Source organism: Calonectris borealis, chromosome 2, assembly GCF_964195595.1.
Source record: "Calonectris borealis chromosome 2, bCalBor7.hap1.2, whole genome shotgun sequence".
Classification (NCBI taxonomy): domain Eukaryota; kingdom Metazoa; phylum Chordata; class Aves; order Procellariiformes; family Procellariidae; genus Calonectris; species Calonectris borealis.
In genome coordinates, this window is record NC_134313.1 from 123,089,213 (window position 1) to 123,107,843 (window position 18,631).

The 18,631-nt window shown below is 38.3% G+C and overlaps 1 protein-coding gene across 6 annotated transcripts in view; it reads right to left on the reverse strand.

The window, feature by feature from the left end:
- Window positions 1-18,631, reverse strand: part of DNAJC13 (DnaJ heat shock protein family (Hsp40) member C13) — a 55,910-nt gene that overhangs the window by 17,647 nt on the left and 19,632 nt on the right. For 5 of the 6 annotated variants that reach the window (XR_012672598.1, XR_012672597.1, XM_075143270.1 and 2 more), the window contains 21 exons: window positions 18,326-18,382; window positions 16,894-17,015; window positions 15,611-15,686; window positions 14,476-14,571; window positions 14,181-14,324; window positions 12,398-12,480; window positions 11,015-11,168; window positions 8,736-8,839; window positions 8,502-8,661; window positions 7,395-7,457; window positions 6,960-7,061; window positions 6,709-6,813; window positions 6,105-6,307; window positions 5,546-5,630; window positions 4,899-5,053; window positions 3,894-3,939; window positions 3,520-3,674; window positions 2,673-2,874; window positions 1,797-1,912; window positions 872-950; window positions 134-269 (listed from right to left, as the gene is read on the reverse strand). Coding sequence is in view for 4 of the 6 variants with exons in the window: in XM_075143270.1 (XP_074999371.1) it covers window positions 134-269; window positions 872-950; window positions 1,797-1,912; window positions 2,673-2,874; window positions 3,520-3,674; window positions 3,894-3,939; window positions 4,899-5,053; window positions 5,546-5,630; window positions 6,105-6,307; window positions 6,709-6,813; window positions 6,960-7,061; window positions 7,395-7,457; window positions 8,502-8,661; window positions 8,736-8,839; window positions 11,015-11,168; window positions 12,398-12,480; window positions 14,181-14,324; window positions 14,476-14,571; window positions 15,611-15,686; window positions 16,894-17,015; window positions 18,326-18,382 (2,443 nt within the window). In the remaining 2 variants the exon portion in view is untranslated. The remainder of the gene's footprint in view (window positions 1-133; window positions 270-871; window positions 951-1,796; window positions 1,913-2,672; window positions 2,875-3,519; window positions 3,675-3,893; window positions 3,940-4,898; window positions 5,054-5,545; window positions 5,631-6,104; window positions 6,308-6,708; window positions 6,814-6,959; window positions 7,062-7,394; window positions 7,458-8,501; window positions 8,662-8,735; window positions 8,840-11,014; window positions 11,169-12,397; window positions 12,481-14,180; window positions 14,325-14,475; window positions 14,572-15,610; window positions 15,687-16,893; window positions 17,016-18,325; window positions 18,383-18,631) is intronic. The other variant, XM_075143273.1, reaches the window with a different exon arrangement.

Genomic DNA, 18,631 nt, shown 5'->3' on the forward strand with positions numbered 1-18,631 from the left:
AGCTACATAATGCTGTGGCAAGCCAGAAACCAGATCAACAGAACACAGACTCAAGAACAGAGAAGATTAAAACTGACCGCAATGGCCGCTGAAGAAATGAACATAAAACATTCTTCTGAGACAGCATGCTTACCTTCCTTATGCCTGTTGAAGAGGATGCTTTGAGTTTTCAAGATCAAAATTATGTTTTCTGGATCTGGCCCATCTATAACCTTGGCAGACTTTGTGCATAGAAACTCATATGCTTTATTAACTTTTTCAAACATATCCTGCAAATAAAGAGGAATCATCTTAAGAGTTGCTAAGAACTCCTTAAATTACTACAAGTCTGCAGCATCAGTTTAGATGCAGGTAAAATAAAGCATTCCAGGTTATTAGCCACAACACTAGTTTTGTTGCCTTATTACACTTCAGAAATTACTCCAAATAACCTTAAGAACACTAGTTCACAGATCAGTTTTCTTTTGTCTCCTAAACTCCGCCATAGGCAAGAGACTAAAACTAAGTTAATTCCACTATGACAAAAGTAGTAAGCGCAGTTTAATTGATTGTAGGAATGAGCAGAGGATGCAGTCTGTCTTTGAAAGGGAGAAATTAGCTTATTTAGCTCCTCTGTAACTCTAAACCAGATGCTTTCCGAGGTGTGGGTTTGACCTGATTACATCAGTTTACTGTAGAAATCCTAATATTCCTTGATTGACATCAGTTAAATTACTCATCTGTAGTATTAATCTGTATTCCAGTATTCATCTAGGGCATAGCTTTTAAAAGGGAGAAAGAAAATTTAAGTGGGCATTTCAGAATTCTTAATACACATAACAGCTGAATTTGTCCCCACTTAATATTAACACCATAAATGTGTTGTACATACCCTGCCTTCTGGATTCTTGTCTGGGTGATATTTTTGCGCCAGCCTGAAATAAGCTTTCCTGATCTTGCTTTCATCATGCCTATGAGAAAACAAGTCCCATTACATTGAGTAACATCAAAAAAACAGAAAAAACAAGCCTGGATTCTGACAACAGTACTAATAGTAACTGCAATTAAGTGAAAACTACAAAGCTCTCAGATCTCAAGTTTGAAAATCCTGCTTCATCACCTGACACTGAATGGGGGTAATCATGTGGCCACAGAAAAGAAAGAAATTTTAGAAAGTATCGTAGTACCTCTTGTACTGAGTATACTAACCAGAAGGTGCTCAAAGTCCCTGATTCTTCTAAATGAAGAGTCTAAATGAGCTGTAAGTGGTAAAAGTTATAGTTCATGATTTCTAGGAGGTGCACTGTTCTTGACAGATAAATACAAGAGTGCTGTCAGTTCTCTTCTAGAGGCCTGAAGTCAGAAACCAGTGGCAAGATAGGAGGTAAAAAATCCTAAGGATATTATCACCAAGAAAAAGGACAATATTTGGCAGGGGAAAGAAGGATTAAAGAAACCAAGTTCCACTTTGAACATATTCAAATTCTGCTATATTCTTTGCTCCCTATGGTTGAGTCTAATGCTTGTCCTGTAAAACAGCCTCGTGAATGCTTTGAAGCCGAGCTCAAGGCATTTCTTCCCCAGTTTCTGTTTATCTGAACACTTCACAATTATTCTCTCAAACACTGGAGTTGGATTTTCAAGCTTTGTTTCTTTTTAGATAAAGCAATCTTCCACTGTGAAAGACGTAGGTGCTAGACATAACTGAACTGGTACCACTAGTTGGTTGCAAGTACTGAGATAAGAAACTTCAGTTTGTTCAGTATACAAAGCTTATGTAAATGTAGATACAACTTTAAATACTGCAAACAACTTACAGGCCTTGTCCTTTAGGAAGGTTAAGGACTTCATAAGCATCATCTATTGACATGGTAGGCGGCTTTTTTTCTACCTCCTTCTTCCAAGCTTCTAGTGTATCTTTCAACAGTTTAACCTAAATAATTGCAATTTATTAGTGTTTCATTTATGCTGACACCAGTACACATCATCTTTTTTAATAAAGTGCTGCTTTATTAATGAATTCTTATCACCCATCACCGTAAGTTCAGAGATCTAATCCTTTTACCTTTATTAATTATGGTTCCCCCTCCAGTCCGGAAGCAATTAAGACTTTGCTTCACTGCAGTGCTATATTTTATTCAAGATAAGAGCACCTTAAGATTAAAATGTCTATGTAAGAGTCACATTAGAAGAGGGAGAATCACTTAAGTGATACGCAGTTCACATCTCGATACTACAAAAACTGCAAAAAAGCTGCATGAATAAGTAAAGCTGCTTAGACAGATCTAGACCATAGACTTGTACCAAAAAGATCTCACCAATTCAGTTAATGTACTGATACCAAGTTAGCCCAGCTTCTTATCCAGTGTGGACAAGAACCCAAAAGTGAGGATTCCCCCCCCGCCCCAAATCACTTGAGGTTCATTGAAACACTATCTGAAGTTTCTTGGATGCTTTATTTTGCTTTTTTAGTAGTCACCACAAGGAGGATATACTTAACATGCGGTTGCTATACAGCATGAAGACTATTCTGCTTCAAGATAAAGAAGTGTTTAACATATTTGCTTATGAACTGAAAGTCAGGATCAATCAACAAACCTAGCATTTGATTTCCTTCATTTTTGTTACAAATCCCACTTTTAGGACTCTGAAAGGTCAAGAACTAAATTAATCCTAAAATACTTCTTACTTACTGGATCTTTAATTGGCCAGTCTGGAAATCTGAGTGTATCACAAAGATGCTTGAGGTAATAAATATTACAGAACAGCTCATTTTCCAGTTGTGGATAGTTGATAACTGGGATAGGACAGTATTGGTAGAGTGCTCTTGTATTGCTTTGAAGACGAGGGGTGAAGTCAGCAAGATGAGCAGCAATCTTCTCTATCATAAGACGCCTAAAAGTTACAAAGTTTGGTTTAACACTTGCCAAGTAGTCCTCAATCCTCAGTGACTGTACAAGTGTGTTCAATGATTTATTCTGAAAAGATTTTCCTCAGTAGTTTCCCACGTTTCAGAAGGGATTCAGAATAGGATTCAGTCCTATTCTGTTATAAAGCTATTTTAATGCCATGAAAATTAGTTTATTAAAAACTATGTAAAGTGACATTTTGTCCTCCCTCAACACCTCTTTACTTTTTGGCAGACCCTAAAAATGTATTGTAATATTAAAGGTATATCTCCTAGATAGATGCTGGTAATAAATGAGTACAGTGAGTATAAAGCAGTCCACATAAATAGTGAAGTCTCCACTTATGAAAGGAACTTAATCATATGATGGAGGCAGATGTGAAGCACGTTGTCAGATGTTCAGGGAAATATTCCCCTTCCCGTTGCCAATTCCACTCCCCCCCCGCCCTTGTTATTTTTGATAAAAACAGAGGGCAATGCAGGACATTGTCCTTACAGAAGGCAAACAGAGGGAAGTAATGAAACCATAGAATCCAGGTATTTTCAGCATTCTTTAGAAAAGTCAAAGACAAGACCTCTTCAGCATGAGATGTGGTTCACATTTATTTGTCCCTCTGACAGAAAACAGTTACCTCATTTCATTGCTCCAAATTGCTTCTGGAGTGTCAAATTCCCCAAGGAATATCTCAGAAAATTTTTCCGGTTCATAGTTTTCTAAATAACACACCATTGCTTCAGGAAGAATATGTCCAAGTATACTTCTTTGAACTATATCTTGACCTTTCGTCTACAGAAGAGATCACACTGTCATCTCAAAGATAATCTGAATTCAGTCTTGCTAACCAACATGAGATCTAAAAAACCTTCCCCCTTCTCCCTTATAGTTCTTAAATTCTAACTCTTGAGAACTTAGAAAAAGAACGGGCATCAAGTATCGTTAAAACAACTACAGGTGGTCTGCAAAACTATTTGGAAACAGAGGTAGTTACTTTTGCAATCTACTCACTTCTTCAGATTTGAAAGCTTGTTTTGTATGTGTGTATTTCAAAAACCTAGAAGAGAAACAGCAGTTATTTTCCGGTTAATTGATACTTAAGGCACCCTTGAAAGATAAGCAGTCCAACATAGTCCAGCTGGCAAGTCTCATACATTTACTTCAAGATAAAAGAGTAACAGCAACAATTGAATGAATCTCTGTTCAAAGTCCATCAAATCCTCGGGAACTCCATCAAGTTAATCACTCCCATGTTGTACGTGTTGCCTTATGTTCATCATTTCAGTTTGAAAGTCTTGCTCCTGACAGCTTGTTTTCTCCACACACAAAAAAAAGAAGCTGATAGAGACAAAGACAACCATTCCCGACAAACCTCTCCCTGCACTGTTAGATCATCATTGCAGGGATGAAACAACATGATCTTATGCTAACTGCTGACAGTCCTGTTACACTCGTCATCACGTAAATATGCAATCGTTTCCCAATGCATTTTGCTATAGAAGAGAGACAACTGGAATTGTACGATAGCTTTTCATGAACTATTGAATTTAGAGGAAGAGTACTGGAATGAACTGCAATAGCCACCTGCACGTGCCGTGCATCTTTGTCAGGCAGTACAGACTGATTTAACTGTTTTAGGCTTCAATACTGAACAGGCTATTAGATTTTTCCACCACTTTTGATAGCTGCTTACTATCAAAAACTACATGAGCATATCAGTAGCCTATATTACTACTCTTTAGTGCCTGTAACAATTTGTTCTTCTACAATAAGCCATGCCTACTTGTACTGTTAGAACTATACAATCAGACATGCTCTCGTTCCCTCCCTGGCAGGGTCATAAGCAGTTCACTTTTTTAGTGACCAACTAACCCATGTAGAAGCAATTCTTCTAGAGGGTGTTTGCTTGCAATCTCATGTTGGTTCTAGCAAGCCACACTCCCTAGAGCATTTAGAGCAGCAGTCCTTCTGAGCATGACTGGTTAAGTGGTATTTTTAGCTATTCTTTTTCCTCACCTTGCAATAGGAAGTACATTGGAACCGGTGTACATCATGATAAAGAAGAACACTCCGCTCAGATAAAAACGAGGTAACTGAGGGTTATCTTGCATGACATGAAACAACAATATAGCGACTTTTTCCACAAGGATAGGATCAAAAGTCAGTAATAGCTGAAATCAAACACAAGCATTTACATTAGCTGCTTGAATAGTGCAAGTTACCTAGCCAAAACTGAAGTTTCAACTAATTCAGTATTGGGACAAGCCAGTAAACTTACAAGAATTTCTGTTAAAGAATACTTCAGCCCAAAAATAACATGTTTGAATCACAGAATGTTTAAAGTTGGAAGGGACCTCTGGAGGTCATCTTGCTGAACCCCCCTGCTCAAAAGCAGGGTTACCTAGAGCTGGTTGCCAAGGACCATGTCCAGATGGCTTTTCAGCATCTCCAAGGATGAAAATATTTATTAATGAGATATTGGCTGAAACAACATGAAATTTGTACCACCACCCAGTGAAATAAACAACTGCTTGTCCAGAGATCTGCAGGATGTTACAGATGTCATTCGATGCGTTTGTGCCACTTGAAGTATTCACATGAGGAAGATGGTAGAGTAAGTCAGACTTTTACTCATTTAGATACATTTTTTAAGAGTTGCTTACCTGAGTGATATGCGGAAGGCAAGTACTATCTGACAACAGCCTTTTCACTCTAGGCAGAGGTCTTATAATAGCATTGTCTTGATCCCTAAAAAAAAAATAAAGTGGCACAGCACTAAGCACACATGTGCCTTTTCTCTTTCAAGAATGAACAATTTTATTAAGCCATAAGTATCAGGCTATTGAGATCATATTCAGTGTCTCTTTTTTGTTAACTTCAGAGTTTGTTGTTAGACTTGGTAAGTGTGGTTTAATGTCGTGCATTAAAGCAGCTTTGTTTTTAAGTTAATCGAGAGCCTGCCTGCAAGAGTAAGACTACACCGCTGTGCATTAGAAACGCATAGCTCGTGCATTCATTCTTGCAGTCCCTTTCACAATATTAGTATTGTCTCATTTACAAACTCTCTATTTGCCTGCAGAATTAATTATTACTATGTAAAAGGCTCTTTATACAGTTCATTAATGTACTACTTGGTTTCTAAGAAAAGCTTTAAGGAAGAATTTATGAATTTATGATTCTGCCAGAGAAAGTTAACCACTTCTGCTGAAAATTAGTGTTTACCTGCTGGGAAAATATCCACACATTGTGATAAGCATGTTGAGTACAAGTGTGGCAAGGTCAGTCTCATTCAACACAGGCTGGCCGCTGGCAAGCAAGCACCACTTCAGCTGAGGGATGACCTGTAATGGTCGCCAGCCATCCATACCTTGAGCCCAGCATCGTGTTTTTGAAGTCAACTTTCCACTGTTCCATAGTTCCCGCATCTATTACAAAATTAGAGATGAATTTAGTTGATTCAGCATTCAGAGCTACCTTTGCTCCTAAACATTCACACTCAAGACAAGCTTTTAACTGCTGTATGGCAGCCTACTATAGTTGCATAAAATTCCAATATATTTATAACTCTGTCAGGAAACATGAAGTAGAAGTTGACAGATTAATTGCAGCATAATTGGGGCATGGAGGGGTAGGCAGCCTTACCAAAAAGGCTGTGGTTCTTGGTACAACATCAAGTCTCTTATCTAGCTTTAATCCTTATTTAAAGAGTTATTTTGAGGATATAGTTTAGCATTGTTTACAGTTTTCCCTCTCACTGTTTGAAACACACCCAGTCACCAGGATGGAAATAATTTGTCAAGTTTGAGAGTTTGAAGCTGACAGGTACCTCTTGAAAGCTGTAAGGACCACTCCTTTCTTTGTCAGCATTGCCAAAGTACCATTCTTTCTCACTCTCCCTCTTCATATCAGGTGCCGCCTCAATCACATTGCTCTAGAAGTTGATGTTTATAAGAATAGCTTTAGCTTCAGTGCAAATATCACATTTCTACAGGAAATGTGAAAAGGACATTGATTTTTTTTTAAAAAGAATTGTCTTTTTAGCAAAGCAACATATGAGTAATATGAAAGGCCACATACCTGCAGAGGGACTGTAGCTCTGCTTGTGTGAAGATGTGCCAGAGTAAGCAGATCTACAAGGATTCTAATACCATTTGAATCCATAAGGTCCTTCACATTTTTCTGTGAATGGATGAACTGAGTTAACAAGCATTTTCTAGATAAGAGTTGTTACAAGTACTGAACAGTTTTATTCAAGCAAGAAGTGACCATGAGAAAAGTCAAATCATTCTCTAAAGCAACTAGAATGGTACAATCACCACAATACCTACATGTTTCCTTCAGCTTTCTCACCAGTAAATAACAACTACATCCCAGAAAGCTGTATCAAACATTGTTTTAAGACTTCCTGAAGACTTGAATTTTTGCTCAAGTTTACCCTGAAAGACTAGTTCAGACCATTTTATACAGCTGAAAGACTGAGAAACTACTGTTAAGTGTACACGTCCACCTTACCTTATTAAGGATCAGCTTGTTGAGAAACAGTATCAATCTGTCCCGTTCAAGCCTATCAGTGCACTATTGCAGCAGAAGAGAACAAATTAGTATTTGATAGCACAAACTAGAAGTTACCTTCAAAAGCCACTACAGTTGCACCTGCAAAGACCCATTTACATTTTTCATGCCCAGAATAAAACTGCAGACTAATAAGTGTCCAGTTTCATGCACAGCTAATAAACGTAGCTTTCTTTCACTGAGGAGGAAAGGCTTTGTTGCCCTCCATCTCCTTTGTTGCTCTGCGTCTGACACTCAAACCCACTTTTCTGCTAAATTTATTGTTCTAAAGGGACAGTGTTTGGATTCCCCAGTAAGTCGGTTAACAAAAATACAAGGGAAAAAAAGATTGCTTTTAGCCAGTGTACAGAACGGGTCTTTGATGTTACATCTCTGGTGAGACTATCAAGACTCAAGATAAAATAACAAGAGACTGCATTGGTTCAGTTTCACTTATAACAGCCATATCTAAAATCCATACTGATGTTAGCAAAGGATCCCTTTTTCAGACTGCATAGAAATGTATTTTTGCAAGACATAACTTAACAGACACTTAATATGCAAACTAGTTACCACTAAAAATCTAATCCATCGCATGTGCCCATCTAAGGCTACCATTTCATTAGGTCTGGGGCTGTTGCTACTACTCTTGAAGTCAGTATTTAGAAATAGCGTGACGTGGAACAAGGCTCTCCTCTTAAAAACCTTTATGCTTCGCATTTTTCAAAAGCAAGCACAAGATTAGTATCACACGAAGTTCCTTCACACTATTTCTGTACAGCCTGAAAACCTGTTAAGGCCAACAAAATGCAGATATAAAGAGACTAAGAGAAGTCTCTATAAAAAGAAATACCTTTATGATCAGCAGTTTTTTTTAGTGAAACTTCAACTGAATCAAGGGGAGATACTAGGAACACTTGGTGACAGCATGGAAAAACAGCATTTGTGCTGCAGCTTCACGTTCTGTAAAACCAAAACTTGGCTTTCACAGCAACTTGAAGGATCTGAATGTATGTTGGACTAGCAGTATGTTAAGTACTGTATCAAGTAATTTTAAATAATTCTTACCCTTTCTAACATCCCAACAATGTACTTAGTATCAGAAAATGGTCCTATTTCTTCATGACATCTTCCATAAACAATGGCCAATGCTTGCAGACATAAGCATTTCATATTCACTTTTGGGGTAAGCAAGAAGCGATGGTAGAGTTCATTGAAGAATTCATATCTAAGAAAGAAATGAGATTTTAGTGAAGAAAACAGAGACCTTGGGAATGAGATAGGATTTTAATAATGTCTCACGATTTTTTGATTGCTCCACTCTCTTCAGTTTCATCTTCTTCCAGTAGCAATCTTAGATAATAATCCCCTATTTTTATTTCTTCAGAAAGGCACTCATATTTTACCTGTAACACAGAACAAGTTATTTAACAGTAAGTATTGTTTCTCCTTAAGTTTTCGCTTGCACAACAATACTGTACTTGCTTGCATCCATAAACTCAATAAGGTTAGCAACCCCTCCTGCAGTCTGAGGAAGACTGAAATCTGCAAGGCTGCTGTTAAAGAAACACACATCTACAAAATATATGCCATAAGCTATTGTTGCTCCCCAGAACAAAAGAAGTTTCTCATCTTACTGAAATCCCAGCTTCCAGCCTTTAAGTAACTTGTTTCGAGTATCAGCTGGTTTTATTAAACCTGGATAATACATGATGTATTCAGTGACTCAAGCTTTAATAAGTAGTTATTCCATTGCAAGGTATTTCACTTAATGTTACTACAAGTATGGAACACAAGCATGACTTAATTACTAGTTATACTGGCTATTATGCTGGGTAATAAAAGCCTAGAGGCATCAGTATACACACCAAGAAGCTGAGCTGAAATTGCACAACGAAAGCCACCATTAGCTTCAGAGCAACTACATTAAATTTAACCATATGCCTCAATGCTCAGTGGTTTTAAGCATTTGGCAAACATCTCATTTAGAGTTACCTCTAACATACCACAAAAGCCACTCTCTAAAGCGGTTTTTCTTATCTGTAGCTTGCAGGCCACTCATGAGGCCACAAAGTTATCTACAGATTTGACCACAGCACATGATACAAAGAGGTCCCACAAACCAGTACTAGTATTCCAGAGCAATCTCAAGCCACCATCCCCCTTGGCAAAGTGACAGGTTCCACAACTGACAGAGAAGCCTTTGTCAAAACTACATAGTTAGTTCAAATACTTACAGTATAGCCTGATAAAGTATTTATTTAAAAGAAAAACTCTGAGACAGCAGCTGTTCAAAGATCATGTTACAGAAGCCCCCTCAAGCCAGTCCCAAAGTATCCTGGACTGTAACTGCAAGAATGCTAGTGATACATTCCAGTAGCATAAGCCTCCTAGGAGCGTAAAGTACAGATGGGAAGCCTGTATTACTACGTTTCAAATCTGTACTTTCGATTCTGCCCCAGTTAGCACCTCTACAGTACAGAGACAGAGTTGGCATAGCAAACGCTGTGGCGCCCAGAAGACCCATACCTGAAGGAAACTTCGGAAGCTAAATGCCAGTGCAAAAGATACCAATCCAAACCCAAACTTAGTTATTTACTGCATCAAGGTAAGAAGTAATCTGTAGCTGTGTGATAGGAATAAGCTGCATACAGAAAATAGTTCTTTCTCCTAAAGCATTAGCCTGATGTTTTGCAATTCTTTCTGATTTGCCAGAGTAGTCAACTGAGAATTCCTCAAAAGCAGTAGTTTACTCTCGTTTCACTAGCAGTCTTCTGCTCAAATTTCAACTAGAAAGCTGTACTGTGACAAGGATGGCACTGGGAATACCTAAGAATATCTTACAGCTGAATTCAAGTGTCGCCTTGCTTTGCTTTAGCATTACACATTAAACAAAACTGTGTGGAACCATAACAATACTGGAGGTAAGAGTAGAGTACAGGAAGTGTTATTAGCACATTACTTGAAAACATCTTGCAATTTGTTTTGAGAAAGCCAGTTAGGACCATATCAATTGCTTTGCAGAAGCCTGAAATGCTATTTTGGCTTTAGGTACTGCTGTTCCTACAATGTGAAAACAGTATCCTCAATTTACAGAGCAGCATGGTTTTAGCCACATAACCTATTCACGGTTTGGCAACCCAATATTTAACAGCCTTAGGATCACTGAGACATGATGGAAATAAAGACAAGGAACTTGCTATCAGGAAGAAGTGACTTGTGAAACTACCCAAAACAAGTCTGATGGAGCACATACCAGAACAAGTATGACTTACCTTGACAACAATGCAATACCAACTCATCTCTTTTCCTCTTAATGCAACAATACCTCAAGGGTTCTGATCAATGTTTCATCTCTACAGTGTCATTTGTCAGACTGAAGACGTTTCAGTTTTGCAGAGTGACACTGGACAACAGTACCTGTCCACAGCCTCAAGCCTTAGCAGTTTACTCCATAACCCCAAAAGAAGTCTAGCTTGCAGTCAGGGATTGTCAACACAAGATTCACGCAGAGACAGGAAAGTGATATTTTAAGTAGACATATTTTACGTATGCAGTTTCTCCTACAGTGGGTCATTTACCTCAAACTCCTGATGATTCCATGAGATAACATTGGCACTACCAAGTTCTCTGTCAATATTAAATGCTCTCATCTCAGACTCAAGAGTATCTCTCAGTTCTTCCCGTGTTTTGAAGTTCCAAATCAAGTTTGATCTAGCATGATCCTGAAGAAATCTAAGAAAGAAGTTAAATAGTTTATACCCCTCAAACATTATCTGAAAGGCAGGCAAGACTCAGCTGGCAAGCTAGAGAAGATTAGCATTAGTGGACCTTAATTAGAAGGCACTGAGTAGTGGTGTCTAGTTTGTGACAGTAATTATGGTCGTTCGCTTGTATAGTGTTTTCATAGTCTTGGAGGTCAGCATAGACTAAAGCATGCCTGCTGTCATCCCTTTTGGCTCAATTTGTTATTTGCATTTAGTTGATGACCAGGAGACTTGCAAGCTATTCACCACATCTGCCACTAAGGGCTACAAGTGAACAACAACCCAGGGCAGCAGACATGCACATACCAAGCATATGTTTTAAACAACAACAACAAAAAGTAGTTCATGCAGGAAAATAGAAGTTGATGACTCAGGTGTCACAAGACAGTGGGTGGACATTCTTCAGTGGCAGCTACAAAGTAGCATTTGGATCTAGTGACTGGCTGAGAGCAGCACTGTAATACTCAAAGTTTAGGAGCATGTGAATCTTCCTTTCATGCAACACTTGTGCAGTACGGACTATATTTGACCTTTAGCAACATTAAGCACTGAATCAAACAATTAAGTTTACAGAATTTCCCCAAGCTTGCTTTCATAGAGTTTGTTGAACAGTCAAGCTTCATTAGTCTATTTAACATAACACCCTCAGCCAAAGTAAAGTGATAATCTCTTTTTTCAGATGGAGGCCCCTCTGTTGTAAACTTTGACAGTTGTAAAAATCCACAGGTAATCAAGCTGCATTTAGGACCTGTGGCGCTATCTGAAATCCAGTATCCACGTATTTTCTTTCTGCCTGCCTTAAGTTATCTTTATTCTGATTCAAGTTAAAATGTCTTGAGTAGCTTACAGGTTGATGCACCAACACACCAGTGATTTTCAGTGCTACTTTGCTTAGCCTTCAACACCATGCAGGAGCAGTTTGTTGCTCACTCTTCCTTTTGATTCAAGGGAAAAAAGGATGTGGTTTGACAACATTTGAGAAGCTTTAAAATTCCCCCCTTTCCCAAACACAAGCTAAATCCTTAAGTATACCTTAGGATTTAATTTTTCTTAAGTTTCCTGTTACAAATCATGTGCACTGTTTCAAGGTAGACAGAAATTGGAAGCAAGCCACAGCAACTCAGAAGATATTAACAAAAACATCCAGCCAGGTAATAACTTGTATCAGAGACCACTATATTAATCTTAGTACTTTACCTGTAATAGAAGAGATCCCAGTTTGCTTCTATTTTTATTCTTTGGCGTCGTTTCCTTAATATCACTGGCTTTTGAATAATATTCTGCAAAAACGCCAAATTTAAGAAGTTAGTAGAAAGAAATACTCCCCATTTTCTCTTTTTAAAATAAAAAGCTGGTTTTTTTTTATTCCTTCAAAACCCACACTAAGTTAAGTCTCATTAATAAGGCCTCCTTTTCTAGCAAGTAGTAGCAACAGACTTTCACAATTGTTATTTACACCAAGTTAAATCATGCCAGAGAAACTTTCAGCTGTTTAACAAGTCATTCATTTAAAAGCAAGTTATCCTCAAGAAAAGCTTAGTTTCCATCACCACAAGCACCCATCAGCTCCAAAGCTGATGGAGGGGAAAACCCACAACAAGAATGCTTTGCTCTTGAAAGGAAATAGCTAGACCAAGTCAGAGAAGTCCGTCACAAACCTGAGTTGGCCACTGAAAGGTTCCCTAGTTTGATCAAGCATGAAATCAGTGTTATACTCTACATGAGGTACCACATGCAAGCGGAAGTCTGAGCAACATAATCCACACAAGTGGCAGAGGTATACAGACTCACCATATTGTTTCTGTCCTGATTGTGATGGAAAGTTGGAAGAAAAAGAAAAGGCACATTTAACAAGCCACAGCCACTGAAGCAACTCAAAGTGGTAATACCAAACTTGCTACTACCCTTTCCAAGCTACACTTGCATACATTTACTGTGGAATTAAAAAGCTCAGAACTCCAGAGAGAAAAATGATTGTTTAAATTCAGTATCTAAACAAGATGTTTAAAGTGCAATTTGCCCTTCCACCACCGTTTTCCACATTTCTCCATTAATATTTTTTTTTAGCCTAGTTCACCATTATTCCAGAAATACTACCTGTCAAAATCCTGCACCAGTCTACATCAAATTTGAGCTAGATTTTACCAAGTTAAGGTTTTCCAAAATTAAAGTGTATTGTTCTGTCAGATCAAGTACAGACAGGCATTTTCAATACCCCACATTGCATTGCTCTTTTCATCCTTCCTTGCATATACAATAGTTTGTTTCATTTCCAGAATGCATAAAGACAAGCTTAGTCAGGAGACTGGAGAAAGTTAAGGGAAACACCTCATAATTCAAAGTTTGTCATACAGAACACACAATAAAATTGAAGGAAAAAGAATACCAACAGTAAGAACTCAAGCAGTGCTTGAGCTGTCCTCTTATAACATCAGATCAAAAGAATCACTTATCACTTCAATCTTAACCATGGTTTATGTTGCAATTTAAGCACCGAGATACCTATATTCAAGGTAATACTAAGCTTCTTCAAGCAGGCTCCATAACTAAAATACCACTAGCATAAAGTACATCATTTTGGATGCAAAGAACATTCATAGTTTCTTCCAAATATAGTTTAAAGACTGGTTTTGCCACATTTCAAGGAATTTCCTATTCTCCTATATAATATCTTGGAAGAGATGCACATAAGCTGCAGTCCAGTTTGGTAAGGCTGGCCAAAGCAACAACAAGCTAAAGCTTAATACATATGCTGAAGGAATACATTTGCCTGCTTTACATTCTCCCTGGAACCCGTTTCTAACTCAAGATGAAGAGTAGTAAGAGGCAGCAAATTTGCTAAAAGGAAGCAGAACTATGAAGTTTCTCACATTCCTACACTTCTATTACTGTCAAACTTCCCTCTGATTTCATGGAGTTGTAGGTGTTCCTCTCTACACTTAGTCAAGTTGCTGTAAAAAAGAGCTTCAAATACTTTTACCTCTTTTTGAGCTATGCCCATTCTATCTCTCCAGTGCATCAAGACTAGATCCACCTTCTCTTTGGCAAATTTTTCAACTTCCTTTGCAGCTTTTCCAGCCAGTCTCTGCCACTCTGGCACTTTATTAAACTTGCCATACTGATCCTGCAAAATAAATCCTATTAGTTATTTGCAGTTGCAGGTCTATCAACGTGTTTGATGCAGGTCAATACAACAGTCAAGTGTCTGTATTAGAAAAGTCACTAAGACTGTACATCTATATAACGGAGGAGGTAAGACAGCTACATTTACTTACAGTTGCAATTTTTAAGTTATCTCTAATATGCATCCTATCAGCATCTTTTTCAGGAACAAGATCAGCACTGTCAAGGTATGCCAGCAAACCCGGTGGCTAAAAAACATTTAAAACCAGTGTAAATAAACATGTGGCTAATGGGACAGAAACAATGACATTAAGCAACAAGATCATTTCTTTAAGTTAGAGATTTCAAAACAGAATTTATATTCTACTCTAAAGCAAGTATGCAAAGATACAGCAGTTTTTTGCTTTTATTAGTGAAATGCCACCATCCTCAGAGTCATTCAATAGAGGCACATAATTAGCTTCAGTATAGCAGAGCTCTTGCCTATACCCCATTCCTTAAAGGAGCTCTTAATGAAGCTAAGGACTGCAGGAAGAAGAGAGCTGATCCCACAGCAATATTGAGGGAGATGAATACTCTAACACTAGAATCCATCCATATCCTCCAATATGGATTGAATGTTGCATGTGACATTAGAGATGAGATAGTCTCATTTGACTAAGCCTTCTGGAAGATAGTGACCAAGATCAGGGCAGTTTGCTCTCCCAAAAATGAAGGAACTGCTATTTTGAATTTAAAAGTTGGTATTTTTCCAGATGTAATAATTCCTTACAACACTATTCTTTGAATTAGTTTCACTGAAGTAACTTCAGCAAGAACTTTTCAGGAGGCTGTAAGGGTGAAAGAACATGGGAAGTATCAACCAATATATAAATTTAGCTAGGTTATAAGCAAATGAGGTTGGACAGGCATGAAAACATAGACAGAACTGTTGCCTTACTTTCTTACTGGCACTAGGCATTAGAGACTATGTTTACTATGTCTCCCACATTTTTGTCCTTTTAATAAAGAAAAAAAAAATCAGACACCTTATTTTTAAGTTTTTAAAAGTGGCAGGAAAGTAACAGAATACTTTGTTACTTGTAAGATTATTAAGAATCTGAGATGTTTTGTACTAGCCATCAATATCCTCCAAACAGCAGATGCCAGACTGCTGATCTCCCAGGCTAGACTTCCCCCTTAGAGGGAAAAGGGTATGTGTTTACTATATAGACTATCCCGAGTTTTCTCGTGCTACAGGCTTTCGGTTTTTATTCTTTCCCTACTCCATATCCCATTTTTACTCACCAAAATACGCTTCAACAAGTTCATAGCAGTTTTGTTCTCAGCTGTCCAGAGGCCAACCAAATGTCTACTTAACTGCCTGAAAAAGCCATTGAAATAAACAAACTGCAAGTTAGTATTTTAAACAGATTCTTAAACCACTAAACTGACACCCTTACCATGCTGGTGAAATGAAGATGAGCAAGAGCTTCGTGCTCTTAAGTGAGTAAGAGCACAAAGCATTATATTGTTCCAGTTCAACTATATGCTTAGCATGCTTTAAAGTGTTGCCTTTAAGAAGTTCCAGTGAAGTTAGCGGAACAGTAGCAGCACATGCTTTTTGATCTAGACCTCAAAAGAACACTTGAGCAATAGAGCAGAAACTAAACATTTAATGACCAAGTGTAAGTTTATCCAGTCAATCTTAAGTTACAGTTAAAGTTAAAAGTCTAGAAGCCATCAAGAACTGTTAACTGCTCTACTTGAAACTCTTAATACCAGTTATTGGCTAGGAAAGCCTTTTTGGGAGCCTGCCTTTTATGCCAACTGACACTTTCTGCCAACATTTGTCACTAGGGTTCTAGTGCACTGAACTGAAGTATTGCTTACAAGCAAGTCGTAAGTAGTAGCTCCAAACAGAACTAGTATGACAGAAGGTTTCATACTAGCTTTCTCCTGAACGACAGACAGTGGCAACAAGTTCCACTTGTCACTACATTGCTTAGCAACTCTAAGTGGTTCAGAACTGTGCAGTTAAAACTTCTATGATCTTTTATTTGGGTGGAAATAATTGAACTACCACTCATCTTCCTCAGCATGCCCTCAGGCCCAGTATCCGAGCTCACAAGTTCTATCGACTGCTGAATTCATTTCTGTGTGAGGAGACTTCTCTCTCAGATGGAATGAGTGACCCTAACTGCATGCAAGATATCCGAGGTACGCACATCAGGACTTATACAGTTGTATAATAAAGTTGGACCTTTTCACAAGTTCCAGACATTCTACTTGCCTTTTCTTTCCCTGAATGTTTTCAGAAAAAAAAAAAAAAATCAAAACTTAAGCCTTTAATGAATAACCAACCCAAATCCCATTTGGGGGGGGGGGGGGGGGGGGGGGGAACCACCGCAGTTTTATTAAGTGGCTGTAGTCTCAGCTGAAACTTGCTCTACTTAAACATACCAGATGCCAAAAAAAATACTCCCCTAAAGAACTGCAAGTTTTCTTTCCTGACCTCCCGATGTTTCTAATGTTAGCTAGGCCATTACTTAGACTTTTTAAACATGATATATCAAGTGAGACTGACATACCTATTTGTAAGCATCCTCTGATCTGTGCTTATTGTAAACATAGCAGTGTGCAAGTGACGAGGTAAGGCACCTTCACTGAGGGCAAGATCTTGCATTTTGGTAGCAATCTCTTTGTCTCCTTCCTTTGGAAACAGGGCAAGATGATTACTAAAGAAAGAATCTTAGTTAAGCTGCTTTTATCTTAGTCTACAGTTCCAAGGCCTTCTTGACCATCAATTATGTCACTAATAGGCAAAACCCAGAAGCTATAGTATGACGGGCTTTAAGTGCAAGTTCTCAACAGCAACTGATCAAAGTTGTAGTCAAGCCATGGACCAGATAATTGGCAGTTGTATCTATGAGGACAGTAACTGGATAGGGTAAGATGCCTGTCTCCCATCATAGATCAGGAGGTTGGTAGTACATTTAAAAGTACCATTTCCACGCTGCAACTGCAAATTAGGGTTAAACAAAGAATGACAGCCACAAGTAATTGCTTGTTGCTTGACTTTGGTCAACAGTAATCATCTACAAATAACTGGTGCTGTTTGGTTTAGACAGCGACATGGATAAGACTGTCACTCAGTTGAGATACATTGGTTGCAATGAATAATTAAGAAAAAGCTTTTGCTCCATTTTTACTTGCCCGTGTCCCGCTATAGCTCAAATGACAGGAGTTGTAATAAACAGCATAGCAAATTTTAGCTAACGTTATCAGGCATATCAATGGAAACTTACAGATTTATAATACCTCTATTTCAAGTGTTCATTCACTTCCATTCCAAGAAAGTACTAGATGCATTTCAGAGGCATAAGCCATTGTGATACAATGAGGCACTAACTTAAGCCCTGAATTTCAACACAGGAAGTGTCGAGAGTCAGTTAGCAAGGTCACTCTGCAACAATCACGAGCAGCTCTTGAGAAGTATGGACTTGGCCCATACATCATGTGGTATGGAAACTAACAAAGCCAAATCATCCTTTGTTAAAGCAGAAAGAGCAAGAACAGAGGCTGACATCACTAGTCTTCTCTGGGACACTACTGCCTGCTAATCCCAGTCCCATTCCATCTGGCAATGCATCCCAAGGAAATATGGCCTCTCCTCCTTGAGAAACCCTCTTTAACATGCAGAAGTCTTGGTGGCTCTGAGGTATGTGACTGAGGCTACATACAACATTAACAGCCAAACCTTGACTGCAGTATGAAAACATGCAAGGCACTACCCTAATGTCCCAACTCACATGCCTTCCAACCCCCCAAGTGTAAGATAAAGCAAGTTGCTATATTAAACCACTCACAATTAAGCAGGTGTTCTGTTCCTCACCTTCCCCTCTTCCCCCCCCCCAAGAGAAGCTAATATCACAAACTTCTACTATTGTTAAGCAATTGCACTTCCGAAATAGACAATAAGTATTTAGTATGCTATCCCAGGTAACACTGATAAAATCTCACCTCTATTATTGCCTTCATTACCAAACCTGCTCCTTTCACAATTGCCATGGAAGGGTGCTATAATGGAATGTTGACAAAATAATTATCCACATGCAGAATTTGAAGATTAGATCATCTGTGATTCAGTTTCCTTAATACATCTACATGGCTGTTCTACCTCCTTTTTTTCACAAAAAGATGAAGTTTTGTGAAAGCTAGCCCCAGGAAGAGTTCCTATCCCATACCTTTAAACAAGAATCTCTCACACAACTATCAGATGGACTTCTTGGCATTGATCAGTAGTATATACCAGAGAACCTAGAACAA